This window comes from Trichosurus vulpecula, chromosome 5, assembly GCF_011100635.1.
Source record: "Trichosurus vulpecula isolate mTriVul1 chromosome 5, mTriVul1.pri, whole genome shotgun sequence".
NCBI lineage: Eukaryota > Metazoa > Chordata > Mammalia > Diprotodontia > Phalangeridae > Trichosurus > Trichosurus vulpecula.
The window spans coordinates 182,809,385-182,828,705 of record NC_050577.1 but is presented as its reverse complement, the minus strand read 5'-3'; the positions used below and the strand labels follow the sequence as shown (position 1 = coordinate 182,828,705).

The 19,321-nt window shown below is 36.9% G+C and overlaps 1 protein-coding gene across 4 annotated transcripts in view; it reads right to left on the bottom strand.

Annotated features, from left to right (window-relative positions):
* ABCC9 (ATP binding cassette subfamily C member 9) overlaps nt 1-19,321 on the bottom strand; it is a 199,270-nt gene that overhangs the window by 23,149 nt on the left and 156,800 nt on the right. For all 4 annotated transcript variants that reach the window (XM_036759015.1, XM_036759014.1, XM_036759018.1 and 1 more), the window contains 4 exons: nt 7,793-7,903; nt 4,651-4,771; nt 2,648-2,778; nt 323-401 (listed from right to left, as the gene is read on the bottom strand). In XM_036759015.1, the coding sequence (XP_036614910.1) occupies nt 323-401; nt 2,648-2,778; nt 4,651-4,771; nt 7,793-7,903 (442 nt within the window). The remainder of the gene's footprint in view (nt 1-322; nt 402-2,647; nt 2,779-4,650; nt 4,772-7,792; nt 7,904-19,321) is intronic.

Below are 19,321 nucleotides of genomic sequence, written 5' to 3'. Positions count from 1 at the left end.
AGTTGCCCTACTACCATATCTTAATCCAATTTAACGTGATTTCTAAAGTAGAATCTATGGAGAGGAGAATGAAGGCTAAATGCTTTACTTTCTCAAATGCAATAAGTTGTTGGCTTATCTTTCCTATATTTAAAACAGAATTTTTGACCCTGACATGCTTGATGTGGGAAGCCAGACTTAAAACCATTGGGATTTCAACATACTTTACTGCACTTGGTTCTAGAAATATTTTATTTTCACCACCATATAAATAACAAGTTAGTAAGCAAGTATTTTTTTTTCAGGGAAAAGAAGTTCCAGCAGAAAATTCCTAGCAACTCACCATCAAAGATATCCACCATTCTGAAGAAAGCCAGGGATAATGATGACTTTCCACTGCCAGTCCGACCACATATGCCAACCTTAGACAATTACAACAAACATTTAGGTAAATACTATGTGACAATCAAAGTACTTGGCTCTAGGAATAGAGCTACAAAAATCCCTCCCCACTAAAGACTTATATTCTAATGGAGAGTGGAGAGGAAGGAATGGACCACATGTACAGGAGTAAGTGAAGACAAAGTAATTTGAGGGGGGAGTGGAGAGAGTGGGACTAATTAGAAGAATTAAGAAAGATCTCCTGTAGAAGATGGTACATGAGCTGACCCCTGAGGGGAGCTAAGGATTCCAAGTAGATATGGAGGTAGAACATTCCAGGCATTGGGAACAACCTGTCTAAAGGTAGAGATGCAGAAGATGGGACTGTAATGTATGGATAACAACAAGTTTGCTACTTTGGCTGATGTTGCGTATGTGTGAGCACGTAATGAGAAAACAGTCTAGGAAGGCAGACTGGAGTCAGACTGTTAAAGAATTTAAATGCCAAACAGAGGAATTTATATTTTAGCCTAGATGTAATAGGAAGCAACTCAAGTTTCTTGAGCAGAGGGTGTGTGTGTAATGGGGGTGGGGTGCAAGGAGATTAGAAAACATGATCAGAGAAGCAACCATCTCTCCTCCAGATAGAGAAGGTGAATCACAAACACCAAGTCAATGAAAAAGAACAGAAATTGGACAAAATTACTTTTAACTCAAAAATATCATGATAAAAATGCCAAAACCCTTTTTACATGCTCATAGTATAATCATTTATTTGTGGATGGTCTTTCTTTACTGATCTACCTCTTCACTGATATCATGAACTATCATTAATAAGACACAAACTTGGTTTCCTACTTAAATTTCCCTACTATCAATTGCAATCTACATCAGCTTTCTTTGTATCCACTCACAGTCTTGTCCTTTCTTTATCATTGGTCTCTGTATTTAGTTGGCTTTCTGAACATTAAATTGTCTTGTTCTATCTTAAAGGTGATCATTTCAAGAATAATGACTAGTAGAATAAGACGGATAGTTGTTGCTTTTTAAATACCATAGCTAAAATAACTATGGGATCGAACCAATCTAAACACAAAAATTCTCAAAGGGCTGCTTAGTGTGACTTTGAATCAAAAAAGTTGTACTTTTTGCCTTCCTTCTTTCCTTCCTTTTCTGTTTGTGTCTGTGTCTGTCTCTCTCTGTCTTTCTCCATCTCTGTCTTGATCTGTCCTTATTTCTCTGTCTCTGTCTCTTTCTCTTGATAAAGAGGAAGCTTTGGACATTAATAGCCAGGGATGTGTAGGAAGGAAGGGGACAGGGCTTGGGAAAATAGGTATTGTTGTTTTTTTAAAGAATGTGCTAGAGGTAGAGAAGATGCCAAACTCTGAGGTATCAAGGACAGCCTGCTAAGGAAGTTTTGCTGCCATTGTTCAATTCTCTCTCTCTTCAGCCCAGTCCCTTGAAAGCTCTCTCGGTCATCTGGGGATCTTCTCTGATTACTCTTCTCGGAGAATAACCTTTTATCCATGAAGGTCAGTGGCAGTACTCCTCCCACAGTAGATTTAAAACAACTAATTTTAGTGGATGTCAGGCCTTCAAAAACTCTGGACTTCTCTGAGCACTAACTACCTGCCTAAGGCAAAGTTTCTTATTAGACAAATACTCTGTTAAAATTAAAATACTGTTCCTTTGCATGTATCAGTCATTACTAAAGAAAAGTCACAATGAGAATTAGTTCTTAGGTATGAGAAAGACACAAGTGCAAAATACAGGAGGAAGGATTTAATGACACACTAAGGAAAGATTAGGATGGGGAAGACAGAGATTTCATAAAATCAGTCAATCATTGCCTACTTTCTACTCTACTTGTTTTGAAAATGCTTATGAAACCAATAAGAAAACAATAGTATCTTTCTCCTTTTCACTCCCAAAATACTTTTACCTTTTTTTTTATTCCGTAGTCCAGATAATTTGAATGCCAAAGTATATGCTGGATAAAGACCACCAAAAATACAGTTGGCTAAGATGGTCAATCAGCTTAGGCAAATACCATTTCAAAGCAAATGCCCTATGGGTATCTCAAACCCAACACATCATTAGCTTTTTCCAAAACTCACCTTTCTTTTGAACTTTCCTATTTATGTTGAGGATACCACCAGCTTTCCAATCTCACATTATGGTGACTTTGATGTCATCCTTGCTCTTCACTTTTATTTTCTCATTCTATATAACCAACCAATTACCAAACCTCAAATTAATCAAATGACAACAGTGAGAGCTCCCGTACCTTTTGCCCTGGTTTGATGTAAGCCTTGACATGTTTAAGGACTGGTTTGAGATTATTTTCGTATCTGACACACAGATCATGAATTTTGATCTCTCCTTCCTGTGGCCAGTGCTCTGGAACTTGAGATGGATCTGGGAAAAGATAAACAAAATTTAAAACAATAAACCATATACTTCCTTTAATAAGACTAAACTCTTTTAAAATTTAAAGTAACACTCATATGGATTTTGTGATATTTATTTATGTAAAATTATATTCTGGGAAAGAGGTTCAGAACTAAAACTTCAACTTTTTCTTTCTCTATATTGGGATAGTTAGCAAGGATCCTGCCTCCCTAACCTTCAAACACTCCTTCCAGATGCCAGCTGTGAAATTCTTGCCAATCATTCTTTGTCGAGCAAAGCTCAGAATCATAGCTTAAAAGATACCAATATTAAGGTCCACATTTTTATCATATTGCCTTATAAGGTCGAGAACTCTGAAGAACTGGGAGCCTTCTGGACCTGGGTACTGGTATCAATTGTGCCATTTATTTAACTTCTCTCGGACTCAGTTTTCTCATCTGCAAACTGAGGGGTTTGGACTAGATTGATTTTAAGGTTCACATCTGGGCCCAGAATCAAATGATTGTTATCCTAGAGTAATAAGGAATCTATTATTAGATGAGTAATTAAACCAGTAAAACAAATATTTTAGAAATATTGATCTTTTTTTTCTAGTAAAGGTAGGAATGATTTATTTTATTTTTAATAGTTTTTTAATTATGCAAAAAGATAAATTTTAACATTCATTTAAAATTTTGAGTTCCAAATTTTCTCCCTCCCTCCCTCACCTCTGCCCTCCCTAAGACAATAAGCAATTTTTTAAAAAAAATCTCTTTGGGATACAGATCTAGGAGTGGTATTGCTGGATCAAACAGCATACCCTTTGGGTATAGTTCCAAATTGCTCTCCAGAATGGTTGGATCAGTTTGGAACTCTACCAACAGTGCACTAGTGTCCCAATTTTCCCACATCCCTTCCAACATTTATTATTTTCCTTTTCTGACCTCTTAGCCAGTCTGATAGGTGTGAGGTAGTACTTCAGAGCTGTTTTAGTTTGCATTCCTCTAATCAATAGTGATTTAGAGCATTTTTCTCCTATAACCATAGATAGTTTTGATTTCTTCATTAGAAAACTGCCTGTTCATATCCTTTGACTATTTATCAATTGGGAAATGACTTACATTCTTATAAATTTGATTTGGTTCTCTATATATTTGAGATATGAGGCTTTTATCAGAGATATTTCCTGTAAAAATTGTTTCCTAGTTTTCTACCTTCCTTTTAATCTTGGTCGCATTGGTTTTGTTTGTGCATAAACCTTTTAACTTGATAGAATTAAAATTATCCATTTTATATTTTATAATGCATTCTGTCTCTTGTTTGATCATAAATTCTTCCCTTCTTTATAGATCTGACAAATAAATGATTTCTTGCTCTCCTAATTTACTTATAGTTCCACTTATTATGTCTAAATCATATACCCATTTTGACCTCATCTTTGCATATGGTGTAAGATGTTGGTCTATACCTAATTTCTGCCATACTGTTTTCCAGTTCTTCCAGCAGTTTTTGTCAAATAGTGAGTTCTTATCCCAGAAGCTGGGGTCTTCGCATTTATCAAACATCAAGAAGTTATTGATTTTGAGTAATAGTTGCATGATTAATTCTTTGGAATTTAAATTGTTTGTAGCTACTTATACACTGTACATCTTAGAAGATCTCCATAGCTAAATAAAGCTAAGATTTAGAGCAGTTTTCTGGTTAGTTCAAACAAAAAGTTCCTTTTAAATCGAATTGTCCAGATAATTTCCTTAGCCCCATTTCTCTTTTGCTGAATAATCTGGTCCTCTAATATAGCTTCGCCTAGTTATTAAAATGAAGAAGTAACATTGAAATCTTTAGCTCAAAGCAAAGAAAATGAAAAGATGAAGATTATGAAAATAACACATAGAACAATACCCATTGCTCCTTCATAGTTTTCAGACTCCATTGTCAAGAAACTGTTCACTTTTTTTACAGCTCCCATTTGTACCTCCAAATCAGCCAAGTTTCTCACAACCCAATTCAAATAGTTGGTTATCTATATCAGAAAAAAATAAATAATTTTAAATGAACTATTTTAAGTAACTATTTGGTATTTGATAATAGTTTTAAAATTATACTATCAAGCGTTAAGTTTTACGTTCTTAGTATATACTCCATGCCTTGAAGATGTAAAACAAATATGACATGGTTTGGCCTCAAAAACCATACAATCTGGAGATAAAACTAATGTCAAAGAAACAATTAGAAGGTACTATGAGAAGGGCAGCTAGGTGGTGCAGTGAGTAGAGCACCACCACTGGAGTCAGGAGGACCTGAGTTCAAAACTGACCTCAGACACTTGACACACTTACTAGCTGTGCGACTTTGGGCAAGTCATTTAACCCCAATTGCCCTGCTTTCCCCGCTCCAAAAAAATAAATAAAAAATAAATAAAAAAGAAGTTATAATTCTTATTAAAAAAAGGAAGGTACTATGAGAGATCATAAGTGTTAACTTGTGTATTACACAGTTTAGCATTTTAGAAGTCTATCATGGATGTAGGAAAAGAGCAGGTAGATGGTATGGGAGTTCATTAAGGGCTAGAATAGTAGGAAGGATTCATAGACACTGTGTCCTGGAAGAATAGGTAGGCTTTATATAGGTAGAGGAGAAAGGACTTAAGCAAGAAAAATGATTTGCTGCACATAATAACATCAAAAGGAGAAAGAAACTAAACTAAAAAAATGTTCATTTCAAAATTATTTCCTAAAAGATTTCTGAAGTAAATTTAAAAAACTACAATTCATAGACAAATTATTTATATTTTTACTTTAATATGACATAGGAAATTACACCATAACCACATGTGAACAAGACAAAACAAAGCAGAGATTCAGTAAGAGTTTGAAGACACCCGAGAGACTGTCTGATCCATTTCCTTCATTTTATACATGATGAAACTGAATTTCAGAGAATCTGTGACTTGCCCTTGGTCATACAGGTTGGTAGGGCATGTATTCAAATCTAGGTGTCCATCTGATGACAGATTTAGGGCTACTTCCACTGTACTACACTGACAACTAGACTGATTCAGGCATTAAACTTTAATTTTATCCAGAATTATCAATTAATACTTACCTATAATACATACTGCAATGAAAACCATAGAACTTTGTTGCTATCACAGAACAGCTTCATTTATACAAGAGATGTGGTCCTGAAAAGTCATCTATAAAGAGACTTTCTAAAAATCTAATTATTTCTCTCAATTTTTCCATTATAAAATTGGAGCCACATTCCGTTACAAAATATTTCTGGCTCCAAGATATAAAACCTACTGAAAATAACAAGAAACTTTGACATTCAATCCAAAAAGTGGAAATTCTCAGATAAATATATTTTTATTATAATACTTAAAGAAGCCATGAGTTTATAGTTGTGAGAACAAATAAAGATTGCATTTCTGGACTATGGCTCAAAATATAAAAATGACATGTCTAGGGATGGAAAACAACTAACAAGGTCTGGCAAGAATGTATTTGCTTGGCATTGTCAAAATCAAAATTTTACTGAATAGGAAGTGGTGGGGTGAGGTGGAGGGAGAGATAGGAAGCTACCTATATTTATATACCAAGCTAGATCCTACAAGGCATGAAGTAGAATAAATGTAGGGATGCCCAGAAATCCACAGAAGACAAAATTCAAGGAAGGGACCTAACAGGAAGTGACAGACTAATCTCATTTTCTTTTTTTGACAGGGTTACTAGACTGGTAGATCAGTGCAATTATGTAGATAGCATTTATCTAGAATGACCAAAGCAAAGTTTCTTCTGATATTCTTGTCAACAGAAGGGAGAGATGTAAGTTAAAGCACAGTACAGTTAGGTGAATTCAGAGGAGGCTGATTGGACATGCCCCAATGAATTGCCTAATCTGGTTTGATGGAAGTACTAATAGCAACAAGTAGAAGTTGAAAAAAGGAAATTTAAGGCCTTGTGCAAGAGAATTTTACTAATAATTAGTGCTATCCAAAAGTAGGATGGGTCTTAGAAGTTCGTGAGTTCCCCTTCTTTGGAAATCGAGGGGATTCTTTGGACTAGATCTTAAATGTTTTTTGTGGTATGGTCTAAAGGAACCTATGGACCCCTTCTATTACTGTTATAAATGTATAAAATAATTATTACAAAGGAAATCAATTATATTGAAATACAGTTATTAAAATATAAAACATATATACAAGTTCATGAACCTTTGATTAAGAACCCCTGATACAGATGGTTTCTGATTCTACTTCCAAATCTGATAGTGTATAATGTACTTCGTAAGTTCTAATTATTATTAAATAACGTTATATGTAGTCAGGAGGACCTGAGTTCAAAACTGACCTCAGACATTTGACACACTTACTAGCTGTGTGACTTAACCAAATGAAAATCTCTATAAATGAAATCTATATACCTAGGACTTTAATAGTGACTTGATCTGAAGGGAGGAAAAATATTTTGTCTTCTGGTATCTTGCATTAGTCCAATAATTCATTCATTTCTCAATGCTTAATTTATAAAGTATATATAAAGTATAAACTATTATGTAACAACACAGAAAAGAGTGTGATTAAATAAGTACTGTGTATTTTTTCTTATAGACTTAGGAGCACTTTGACTATAAGAATGTGTGTGTGTGTTCGTGTGTGCACTAGGGTGGAGGGGGAGGGGAGAGTTCTTGCAATTAAAAAAAAATTGGCTCATGGAGCCTGAATCTACTCCAAGTTGTTCTGAACTTGTTTGGCTTTGGTCTGAATCCAGTACATACAAGACACTCTTTTTGCTATTTGTTTCAAGTTCTTCCCCTACCATACATTAACAAGAACTGACCTAGAAAGAGATCCATATGTTGATTTTAAAAATGTGTGTGTGTGTGTATATGTGTGTGTGTACATGTATATAAATATAGGCGTGTATGTATATGTACATGTATTTCTGTACATGTATATATGTGTGTGTATATATATATATATATAAAATCTTGTACACAAGTCCATTTTCCTTCATACATTATTATTCTCCTTCATACATACCGTAAGTGCATACAGGAGGCCCAGCCCTACCAGACCAGAATAAGAAGTTTCAGTAATCGATGCAATAGATGCAACAGCTGCAGTGAGAACAATGCATGCTCCCAGATAATCCTAAAAAGTAACCAAAAATGGGTTAGTTCCAGATTTTCAAATCAATGGGACTGGACCAGGGAGGGGTCTCTACAAGGGAGTGACCACCCAAGAATTCCACAGGAGAGAAAGTACTATTGCACATTTCCTATATGTCCTATATATAATCCTAAAGACCTAGAGTTTTAGAGGAATGTCAGAGATGACGTGAAGTGGAAACTTTCTTTGTTCAGATTGGCAATTCTATGTGTCTCTAATTTTAGCACTTCGCCTTTATTTGTGTCTGTGTTTTAGTTCATGGCTTTTCACCAATGGGCTGTGACTGCTAGTGCTAGAACTATTTAATATGCAAGCCATGGCCTTGGCAGGACTCTATTCCCGGCTGCCTATTAAAATTTGGACCATTTATCTCTCAGAAACTCAGTAAAGAATGAATTTGCTGAAATGCCACTCAGATTTTTTTTTTGTCTGGGGTATCACATCGCACCGCACCGCACCGCACCGCACCACACCACATCACATCACACCACATCATCACATCCCATCATACAACAGCCCATCTCATCAATCCAATGAACATTTATTAGCCATCTCTAGTGTATACAACATTGTCAGATGTGACATGGCTTCCTCCCTTTTGGGGAGAGGCAACACGTGCAAAAATCACCATAATATAAAATCATACAAAGCAATTATGTAAGCGTGGTACATCCACAGAACTAAGTGAAGGCTGAGGGAAAACATAACGGCTAACTTTTAGGAATAAGGGAAGGCTCTGCACAGAAAGGATCCTGGAGGTCATCAAATCCCAGCCCCTCATTTTACTGAGGAGGTAACCAAGGCTCAGACTTCCCTACAGATGAAGAGGTGGGATTCAAACATGCATCAAATCCAAGTCGCTCTGTCACACAGCCTGTCTCCTGGAGGTATGAAATTTGAACTGGGATTCACAGGATAGGTAAGAATTAAAGAGGTATTATGGCAAAGGCATTCTCAAATATTCAAATGGATCTGCGATTTCATCAATTCCCTCCAATGATACAGATCTCAACTCATCCATGCTTTCCTCTTCCTGTGTGACTATTCTTATGCTATCCTAAACATTCACTATAAGGAATTTACCCAATATGCTAGAAGCCTTTCTCAATTTCTCATGCCATTGTGAGGGGATCAGTAGAGTACTATTGTCTATCTGTTATTTCTTACTCTTGTCATATATCTATCCCATCTTTTCTTCCTGTTGTACCACTCGCTGATGACCCCCTTTACTCCTGCTCTTCTCCAGAATTCTTCATTGGTTACATGTTGTAGCCTATTCATATCAATCCTACACCCCTTCACTACCCTCTGTGTGATTCCTACTTTTAGTTCTTTAGAAACAATGGTATTCTGTGTCTCCATGCCATATAGCAACACTGGTAGAACACTGGCATTGAAAAATTGGGCCTTTAATGGAAATCCTGGGGTCAGTAAAGGAGCTCTATAATTTTCCAAAAGCAACACAGTTCCATCTCCTTCGCTATTTCAACTCAGGCCTCAGCTCACTAACTATCTGCCCCAAGAATCATACCAACTGGACAAATGCTATAGAATATACATCTAAATGCTAATTGAAATATGGGCAATAGACATTCCTCATCCACTTGGTTTTTCCTGTGTAGATGGGCAGTTCAAACTTCTTTGAATTATTATAGACCACTTCCATAAGGTTCTTCAGTGTCCTATAGCTTGCTGTTATACAATACAATGTTATCTGCAAATAGCAGCATCTAGAGGCACTCACTATCCATAAAAGAATTTCTTCTCAACTTGGACTCTGCGCTGGATCCATCATGATGATTATTCCATTTCTATGCATATATCTCCAAGTTTTATGCCTCAAGTGATTTATTATCAAGGGGTTATTAAGTATGGTTACTTATGTTGCTACATATCCTTGGGAATTCTGATTGCTTTTGATGTATTATGGGAGACATTTTGCCTTACGAATTTTTAGACAACATTTTGTCCTACCACATCAAACACTTTTTGATATGAAGCAGATGATAAGCACGATGGGATATTATATTTTCTTCCAAAAAGTCTTACTCCAATGCCTCATTGTGTTACGGAGGTGGTTCTGAATTCTGGAAGGATATGCAAGCACAGCACAAACTCTAGCATGTTGTACAATGCTAGAAAGATATCAATTTTAAAGTAACAGATTAATGCCTTTTTTTCTGAGGACCAACCTCAATTAAAAAAAATATCAACAGTAAGCTGGAACCTTGTGATGAATTTTTTTTTTTGCCGTAGCAATCCATAAGTACATTCTAAGAACAGAAAAAAGTATGAGCAAAGGTCACAGAAGCTAGAAAGCGTGGAGGGTTATGTAGGGGATGGTACAAAGTCCAATTTGACTGGGGTATAGAGTCTATGGAAAAGATGTACTATGCTGCATATAAAAGAAGCAGAAACTTCAACCTATAGAATTTTAGAACTGGAAGGGACTTTAGAAATCACTGAGTCTAAACAAGATAAGGAAACTAAGGCCTGGAAGGTACAAAGGACTTGCCCAAGGCAGATACGTGCATCTATCTATCTCTCTATCTATCTGCCTCATCCAACCCCTTAGAATAAATACCCAACTTCTTTGAAAATTTCTGAATACAGAAAGTAATCCAATTCATTCCAGAAGTTAGTTAAAGCCATATGTCTGGCAAAATACACAGATTGTATAAATGATATTTTCTTAAAAATGTAATCTTTTTATATAATATAAGGGTGATGAGGCTGAGCAAGGCCATTTCTATTGATATATATGCTCTGGGCCCTGGATAAGGTTTTATGTATGACCAGGGACTACTGGTTGGTCTCTATGATAAAGGTGGGGAGTGTGCGAATAGGAGCTGTGCCAAAGAAAAATGGGGTCAGCTAGGTGGCGCAGTGAGTAGAACACAGGGCCTGGAGTCAGGGAGGACCTGAGTTCAAATGCAGCCTCAGACACTTGACACCTTTACTAGCTGTGTGACCTTGGACAAGTCACTCAACCCCAATTGCCCTGCCTTCCCCCCTCCAAAAAAATGGTCAGAGTTAAGAAGGAGAGGATGAAATCTCTGCCTTTTTCTTTTTTCCAATCTTTTTGAAGGTCTGGTTTAGGACTGCGACAGCTTTCTCTTGAACTTCCAAATGGATTTTGCTCTCTTCTCCCTTCATAGAAAGTTGCATGCATATGGCAGTGAGTACATGTGGATGACCCCGAGACTTTATTACATATCCCTTGCTTTCTCTTTTGCTTTGTTTCTGTCCCGGAGCAAAAGTGACTGAATGGTGGTCGTGAGATGGATGTTTCTAACCTTGATGGTTAATTCATGACTTAAAGTAACTCATGACTTTGGGAATTCTGAATTCCATATGCTGACTAAAAGCAGGAGATGCTTGTTGCAACAGTGCCACTTCTTGGGGGAGGGAGATCACTGGCAGGATCATCCTGACACCTGAAAGCATCAAATATGACCTGGCTGGCTAGAAGACCTGGACCTTAAGCTGCTACTCAGCCAGTACAGACTGAGGTAAAAAAAAGAAAATTGTTCAGCAGTCCCATGAGTCAATCTCCCGGGAATCTTTACCTCCAGGAGAGCATAATAGAATGATGACTAATATGTTTTAGTATCTGTTTATGGATGTGTTCAGTATGAGTTTTTTGAGTGGTTCATGTGTGTTATGTTATCTATTTATGGGTTCCTGTAAGTTCTTTGTGATAGGTTACTGTTTCATATTTTGTTTCTTTTATGGTTGATGAAAATCTACTGTTCCATTTTTTGACATCTACTACCTTGTACATTGAATGATTTTTCTAGACGGGACTCTGTTAATTTCTTTTGGGAAGACCCTGGACACAAGCTGAATCTAAAATTTGTTTAAGGAGATCTTCCTGAAGTAACTTCAGATGGAGATATGATGAGCCACAGGGTAAGAGAAAAAGGATGGATCCTTTTCTTTGGGGTTAAGATTCTGCAGAACTGAGTCCTGTCTATGTGAGTCTGTAAAAGTGGGAACCCTTGTGGCAGTGAGTACACACACCCTTGGTTTCAAGTGACATCTATTTCAAATAAAATGGCATTATTTTAATAAAACAAAAATTCAGACTTGTTGATTTTTGTGTTCTCTTATTAGCAAAATTAACATAGCATATTTTATTACCTTTGTCAAAAACTTGTACTGTTGGGCACAAAGGGGATTGGAGAAGAGTATGGATAAATGTAATAAATTCACTGTCACTACTGGAAACACTTCATTTCAGAGGATATACTCTGCTGATGGTTAGTTACTAGCATCATCATTCTATATGAAGAATGGCAGATTACAAATTACATTTGTCCATTTTAATTACATTGATAACCTGGAGTGTCCAGAGGAGGGCAACCAAGATACTGAGTACATGCCACATGAGGATGAGTTGAAAGAATCAGGCATATTTAGCTTAGAAAAGAGATGAGTCTGGGTGGGTAGACAGGACAACTGTCTTCAAGTATTTGAACTGTTGTCCTTTGGAGGACTAGATTTGTTCCATTATATCTTAGAGGGGAGTCAACTTCAGGTTGATATTAAGAATATCTTCCTAAATATTAGAGCTATACAAAAGTGTGATTGGCTGTCATTAGGGGTAATGGGTTTCTCCCTCTAAAAAGATCTTGAATCAGAAGGTGAATAATTATTTGTTAAGTATGAGATTCCTTTTGGTTAGGGTTTGCAATAGATGGCCACTGAAGTGCCTTCCAACTCTCAAATTCTATGACTTTTGGGGCAAAGATACATGATCAGACTGGGCATGTGGAAAGTTAGAATAGAAGCTGTGCTGTTGAAATCCCTCTGAACTATACACTGCAAGGCAGGAATCCTGTATATTCTCTTTCTCCCTTTGGGCTCCATTATAGAAGCCCAATGCCTTTCTTTCTAGACCCTGGAAAGTATATTTACCTTTCTTTTTAAATGCTTGATTTGTCTTTAAACGCACTGTTAATCACAGACCTTGCTAGTCTGAGAGTATTTATTAGAAACAAGAAGGTAATGGAAGGGGGAGTATTTTCAAAGAAGAGGAAAAAACAGATCTATCACTGAGATGTTTTGAAAAGACACTGTCTCTGGCTAGAGGCTTGGAGCTACAAAGACAGAAAGAATTACCGATCATTTGATACAATTTCCCAAAGCAAAAGAGTGTTTGTACTGGGAGATCCATCTGGATACTGAGTCAGAGTAGGCAAAATAGAATGACTGGACAACACTGCTCACCACCCTTACCATGGAAGTTCTATACACATGCACATACATATACATATAAATTTGGTATTTATCTGTGGAAATATCGTATTCCCCTAGGAGGATGTAAGCTCCTTGGCAGCAAGGACTGTCCCACTTTTGTATTCGTATCCCTGGCATATAGTAGACCATCTCTGACAGGAATTTATCCCTAGAGTTTAATCACAGATTTGCTTCATTCTTATGACCATGAAATGAAGATTCTTTGTTTTATGGGTGGACCAGATTATGAAATTGAATTGGATTGTACTTATATCTTGAATAGGTAATATACAGAGAATGAGTGAGGTTCAGAATTGACTAGAAGAAAGAATGGGATAAATTGTATTTAGAAAATTGTACAAAAATTTCAACAGTGCCAAGTTTCTCCTTTGTATGAAGATCTGTTTAATACCAACATTCTGCTGCTGATGTGGTATGACCCTGATTAAAAGAACACCAAGATCTCAGACCAATTAAAATTTAAGGTATACTAAAGTGCAATAATAAACACATGGTGGGCGTAAGTAGCATGTTACACCACAATGACTTCCGTGCACAAAGCAGTGTAAAATCTATCATCAAGGAAAGGCATGCCTGGAAAAGAAGGTGGATCAATTAGATGGCAGGAATGAGGGATAACAGGTGGATGATCTGAGTGCTGAATGGATGCCTACAAAGGTTTAAAGGGCCTCTCCCTCATTAGACTATCAACTTCTTTAAAAGAAGGACTGTTTTTTGCCTCCCTTTGCATCCCCGGATCTTAACACAGGGCCCGACACATGGTGAGCGCTTAATAAAGACTTGTTGGAAGGCTTTCAGTCTTTCCAATATGGAAGATTTTTAGAAGACATTTGCAAGAATCACAGAGGATAAAAGACCCCAGACAAGTCACGGTCTGATGGAACAGAGATCACAGATCATCTAGTCTAACATTCTCATTTTATAGATGAGGAAACAGACCTAAAAAAGGGAAGTGATTTATCAAAGGTTACACAGAAAGTGGGTGGAAGAACAGGCATTTGAGTCTAGTAACTGATTCCAAATCGAATACTCTTTCTCCTATTTTGTAGTGGAAATGGTATCTTATGGAAGCAAAAGAAAGAGAACTGTGGTCTCACTAGTTAAAGTTTTTAAAATCTATTGAAATGTTTGCATGAAAGGTGCTACAAGAATAGCAAAAACTATAGTATTTATTTCCAAAATATGTGCCCTCCTTCTGTACAAAGAGTGTGTTTTGGTTACTTCTGGCTCAGTATTAAAGAAGAGAATCCAAATATTAATTTCTGCTGTAAATATTTTAAAAGAAAGAGAATAGAGTTATTTGGCAGCATGTTGGCATTTATAAACTGCAGATAACCTAGAAGATAGGTTGGGTGCTGCCCTCATGCAATTGTGTACAACTAGCACCATAATTTGAATTAAAAACAAACCAATCAAGATCTACTTGAGATATACAGCGTGTTAACCAAGGGATCGTGAACACAGATGCACAGACGCAAGGCCTCACTTTAATATGTCCCATCACAAAAGGCAAGCAAAGTAATATCTACAATGTCTGTGGAATTTGCTGTCAAACACAATTTGGTCAACAATGGTTTTTAAAAGATCACTGGCGGTTCTGTGGAGCTAAGATGGTAGTTTCAACCTTTTGTATGTTGTGGTACATATGAATCGGTACACAGTGTTGCAGCATAGATGTGAAATTGCTGCAGGAAACGATGATGATCTCTAGCCCTTAATACTGATACTTGATCCTTCCATAGCGCCTTTCTACAGTGTTTCTTCAAAACACCTTCATTTGCATTTTGTGAGGTAGGCAAAGCAGGTATTAGCTCAATTTTGAGGATAAGAGGAATTGTGAATTACCAGGGTCACACACATAACTAGCAGAAGAGCCACGGTTAGAATCCAGACTTCTTGATTCATGGTCCAGGATGCAGTTTCACAGTGAAGAAACTTGGTCATGGCAGGTGAAGTGCTGATGTGGAACTTTTTTTGAAGAGCCAGTGACTTTAAAGAAAGATACTGAACCTGTTTGGGGGCTAGAATGAATAGGGGTGGGGGTGGTGGGGTATAGTTTGAGGGGAAGGTAAGAAACCAGTTATTTACTATTTTCAAAGCCTCATCTTAAGACTATCTTGACTTTACCCTGAAATAAAGAACAAACCATCATTTAGATGCTCTCAACCATGGTAGAAGAAAATTTAACATTTCACCTTAAAAGTACAGCAGCAAAGCACACACTCTGGTTCTGCTACTTCGTATAAATATGAGCAAATTATTTCATCCCTATGAGCTTGTGTTTCTTCATACATACAATGAGGAAAATGAACTAGATAGACTTCAAGGTCTCTTTCAGCTTAAAATCTACTATCCTTTGCATTTTGTTTTTGTTTTTACTTATCCTCTTTGGAGCCTTCTTTAAAAAGGCAGGGTCGTGTAACTATTTATTCACTTGGACAAATTCCATTCCATAAAAACAATCTCTTAAGCACTCCATTGCAAAAAGTCACAGAATTCAGGAGTTAGAAGGGACTTCAGGAGCCATTTAGTCTAACTGAAAGAAATCCTCACTACAACATACCTGATAATGTCATTCAGCTTCTGATGAAGAACTACAAGGAGGGAGGACACAGCACCTCTCAAGGCAGATTATTCCATTTTAGGGCAGCTCTAATTGTTGGGAAATTTATTTGACATTCTCATTAAAAACCCCTTGTTCTTATCTCATTCCTGATCACTGCTGAAATGGGTCTTGTGTAGCTAGGATAGGCCTACTTGACACAATATGAAGTATGCTGATACTCCCAATTCTTCCATCAATAATTTGTGCTTTTGGATTAAGCATTGTCTCTTTTCAGTCTATTAAACATATGACTATTTTTGGATAGGGTGGCAAATAAAATTCATAAAACTTTGGTGTAAATAAGTTAATTGGATCATTTTCCTTTTTGACAGGAGGGATACCTGAAGAAGAAGAGAATGCTATGACAGGATGAAAAGGCATTGAAATGGGGAGAAGGAGCCTCGAGACACGTATCCGCGGCTTCTCAATGTCATGTAAGAAGTGTGGGCTTGGGAGATTGCAAAACGGTTTAGAAGAGAATTCTGATCTAGTCAGTTACTCCAATACATATATCTATGTCATTTTGTGAGTTGTTCTACATAACATTCTTATTTACATGAAAGAGACTTCCATGAAATCCTTCTTGACCTTATCACAATCCTTCATTTTTTGTATTCTCCTTTTGACTTTGAGAACCTCATACATCATTGGTCCTCCACTCAAATAGTTTCTATCCTTATCCACTGAAGTTTCCTAATTGTCTTTTTAACCCATCTCTTCTTTCTTTTAGTAACTCATTCTCCCCTAGAAACCTTATTCGATCCCATGGTTTCATATAAGATGCAGCTCAAATGCCACCTTCTGTGTGAGACCTTTCCTGGTTCTCCCCAGTTGCTAATGCGTTCCCCTTCCCCCACCACAAGGTTACCTTATCTATGTTTTGTAGGTGTGTATTGTCTCTTCTGATAGAAAATAAACTCCTTGAAGGCAGGTATTATTTTATGTTTGTCTTTGTATCTTTAGTAACCAGTGGATATTAAGCTCTCAAAAATGCATGTTGGTTGACTGATTTCCATTTCTTTTGGGAGGTCCTAATTCATGCTTCTATCAACCTACAGGACATCTGTACCTAAGTGTATCACTGGCCCTTCAAACTAAAGATGTTCAAATTGGAATTATCGTCTAAAACCTGACCTATTTGTCTAAAAACTATGTTTAGGCAATGTCACTGCCATTGGTACCACGATACCTGTCTATTACATTTGAAATCCTGCACTATTCTTATACTCTCAAAGATGAGAGTGTCAGTAACAAATGTGGCATAGGATCCTTGCACCTTTTATCCTTCATATTTCATGTGGAAATCAATTAATTAATGAGTCCTTTCAATTCTACTTATATGATTACTCTGGTGCTCCTCCCCTTCCCTCTGTTCCCCCTGCCATTATTCTATCTAGGCTCTTATTACCACATGCTTTGTATTACCATGTTGTTATGCTATCCTCCTGTAATAACTCTTCCCATCTCTACCCTCTCCTTCCTACCTTCTTCCCTACGCATAAATCTAGACATTCCATTCCTTTGTTAAAAATCTCCACTGGTGGCCTACTGCCTAGGAAATAGGCTTTGCATGGGATTCAAGGCTCATCACAATCTGCTGATGCCTTACCATTTTTCATCTTACTCTTCTTCTTTTACATGCAGCATAGAATCATACAAGTCACCACTTACTGAGTAATTTCCTAGTAAAAATAAAAACTCTTCCATTTCCTTTTTTTCTGTAATAGTAACAAGTATAGTGGTCTAGAAGACTGAGGCTCTTAGATTAGCTATGGATTTCATTTAAGCCATAGTTTTAAAATCAGCTATGGATCTCATTTAAGCTTCTAGTTCCTACCTCCTTTTTTATTAAAAAAAAACTTTAGTAAGAGCCACTGGATGGCAAAGTTGCCTGTATAATTTTCTGTGTCAATAAATAGACATTGAAAAAGTCAAAGGACAATCACATGAATAGAGAAACCAAAGTTAGAAATTCTGGATAACTTCAAATGGGATATTTAGTCTGGATACTTGGTTTAATGGCACTGGCTAGTACTGTGGTTACACAATGCCCAAATCATCAATCAGGTCAATGAATTCAGTGAAAAACAAAACTGCTCCAAGTGCTGCTGACTGACAGTTTCAACCTGAGAGAGGAGTTTCCATGCTTTTAGAGGAGCTGACCAGAGGAAGCTATATGGTTCAGACTTTTCAAATCTGACACACTATCAAGGAAAAGGGAGGCTTTGTTTCCTAGGTGTGGAGACATGCCACAAAAAAATAGCTGGTGTAATTTCTAGTGGTTCAAAAACATTGTAAGTGGATTTCTAGTGAAAGGCACAATTATCTGCAAATATGGGAAATATGCAAAAACTGCTGAAGACAACTAAAAGCAGTAGATAGATCTTCTCTTGGGCATATTAGTGCCCAAGTGGTAGATAGATCTTGGGCACATGATCCTACAATGGGGGATCTTGTTTGATATAAAAGCAGAACAAGATCTCCAAATGAGAATCCCTAACATTGAATATGTCTATTTTAGACTCCCGAAATCACCTAGAATTGCCTAAAACACAACTTTCCCTTTGTTTCACAATCCCTCATATAGACTCACTCATGGGAGTATTTTAATTCTAAGTCTGTTGACTCTAAAGACATTCTTTCATTTTTTTGGCTTCATAATATGTGAATATTCTTTTATCCTTTCACCACACAGCAAGACAAAGCCTTGGAAAGACAGCTTTTAGATAGAGTTACACAATTTTTGAAAATGGGAATGCAGATGCCAGAGAAGCTGGAATTGTTTAGTGCAAAGGAATGAAGAGAAAACATTGTTTTTTTAAACATAAGCAGCTTTCAAAGGTTATGTTGTAGTGATACATTTCACACAAGTAAAGTCCTCATTACTTGGCATCCAAAGGGAAAAAAAATACTTAATTTGCTGCCAGAGCAACTCGGGTGGTCACGCTCAACTGTTAATGTTTCTACCAGCCAAATGATTCTGTTCCTTTAGACTTTTATCATTCTTTGATTTGTTGGTATTTTAACCTTTATTTTTTAACATTTCAAATTAAATTTGAGGGATGGCAAAAGGAATAAGACACAAAAGCTTCAGTGTCAGAGAGAGAGACTCCAGGAGGCCAGCATGGATCCTCCTTGTTGTGGCCTAATATTGTGTCTACTACTCCTGTTCTTCAAATGATCATCTTTATGTGGCAAGCAAAAGAAGTTCCTTCTAGCCATTGGACACTGATTGGGAATGTTCTAGAGATCAGGAAGTTCCTGTTCACACCAGAGCTAAGAAATCCAGAGTTTCTTAGTCTTTACCTAATGACCAGCCCTCCTGTATATGCAAGTCAGTCATCAGTTGTGAACTGTGCTGTACTGTCTACATACCTTTACTTACTTGTAGGAGTAGTGGCTGTGGGACTAGCAAAACAAAACAGCATTTCCTAGACTCTTGGTTTTGGAACACTGTCTACTGTCTGGGTGCTACCTGGACGTGTAAGAAACTGCAGATGGGAAGCACTGCTAAAGTTAATAGGATATTTTAT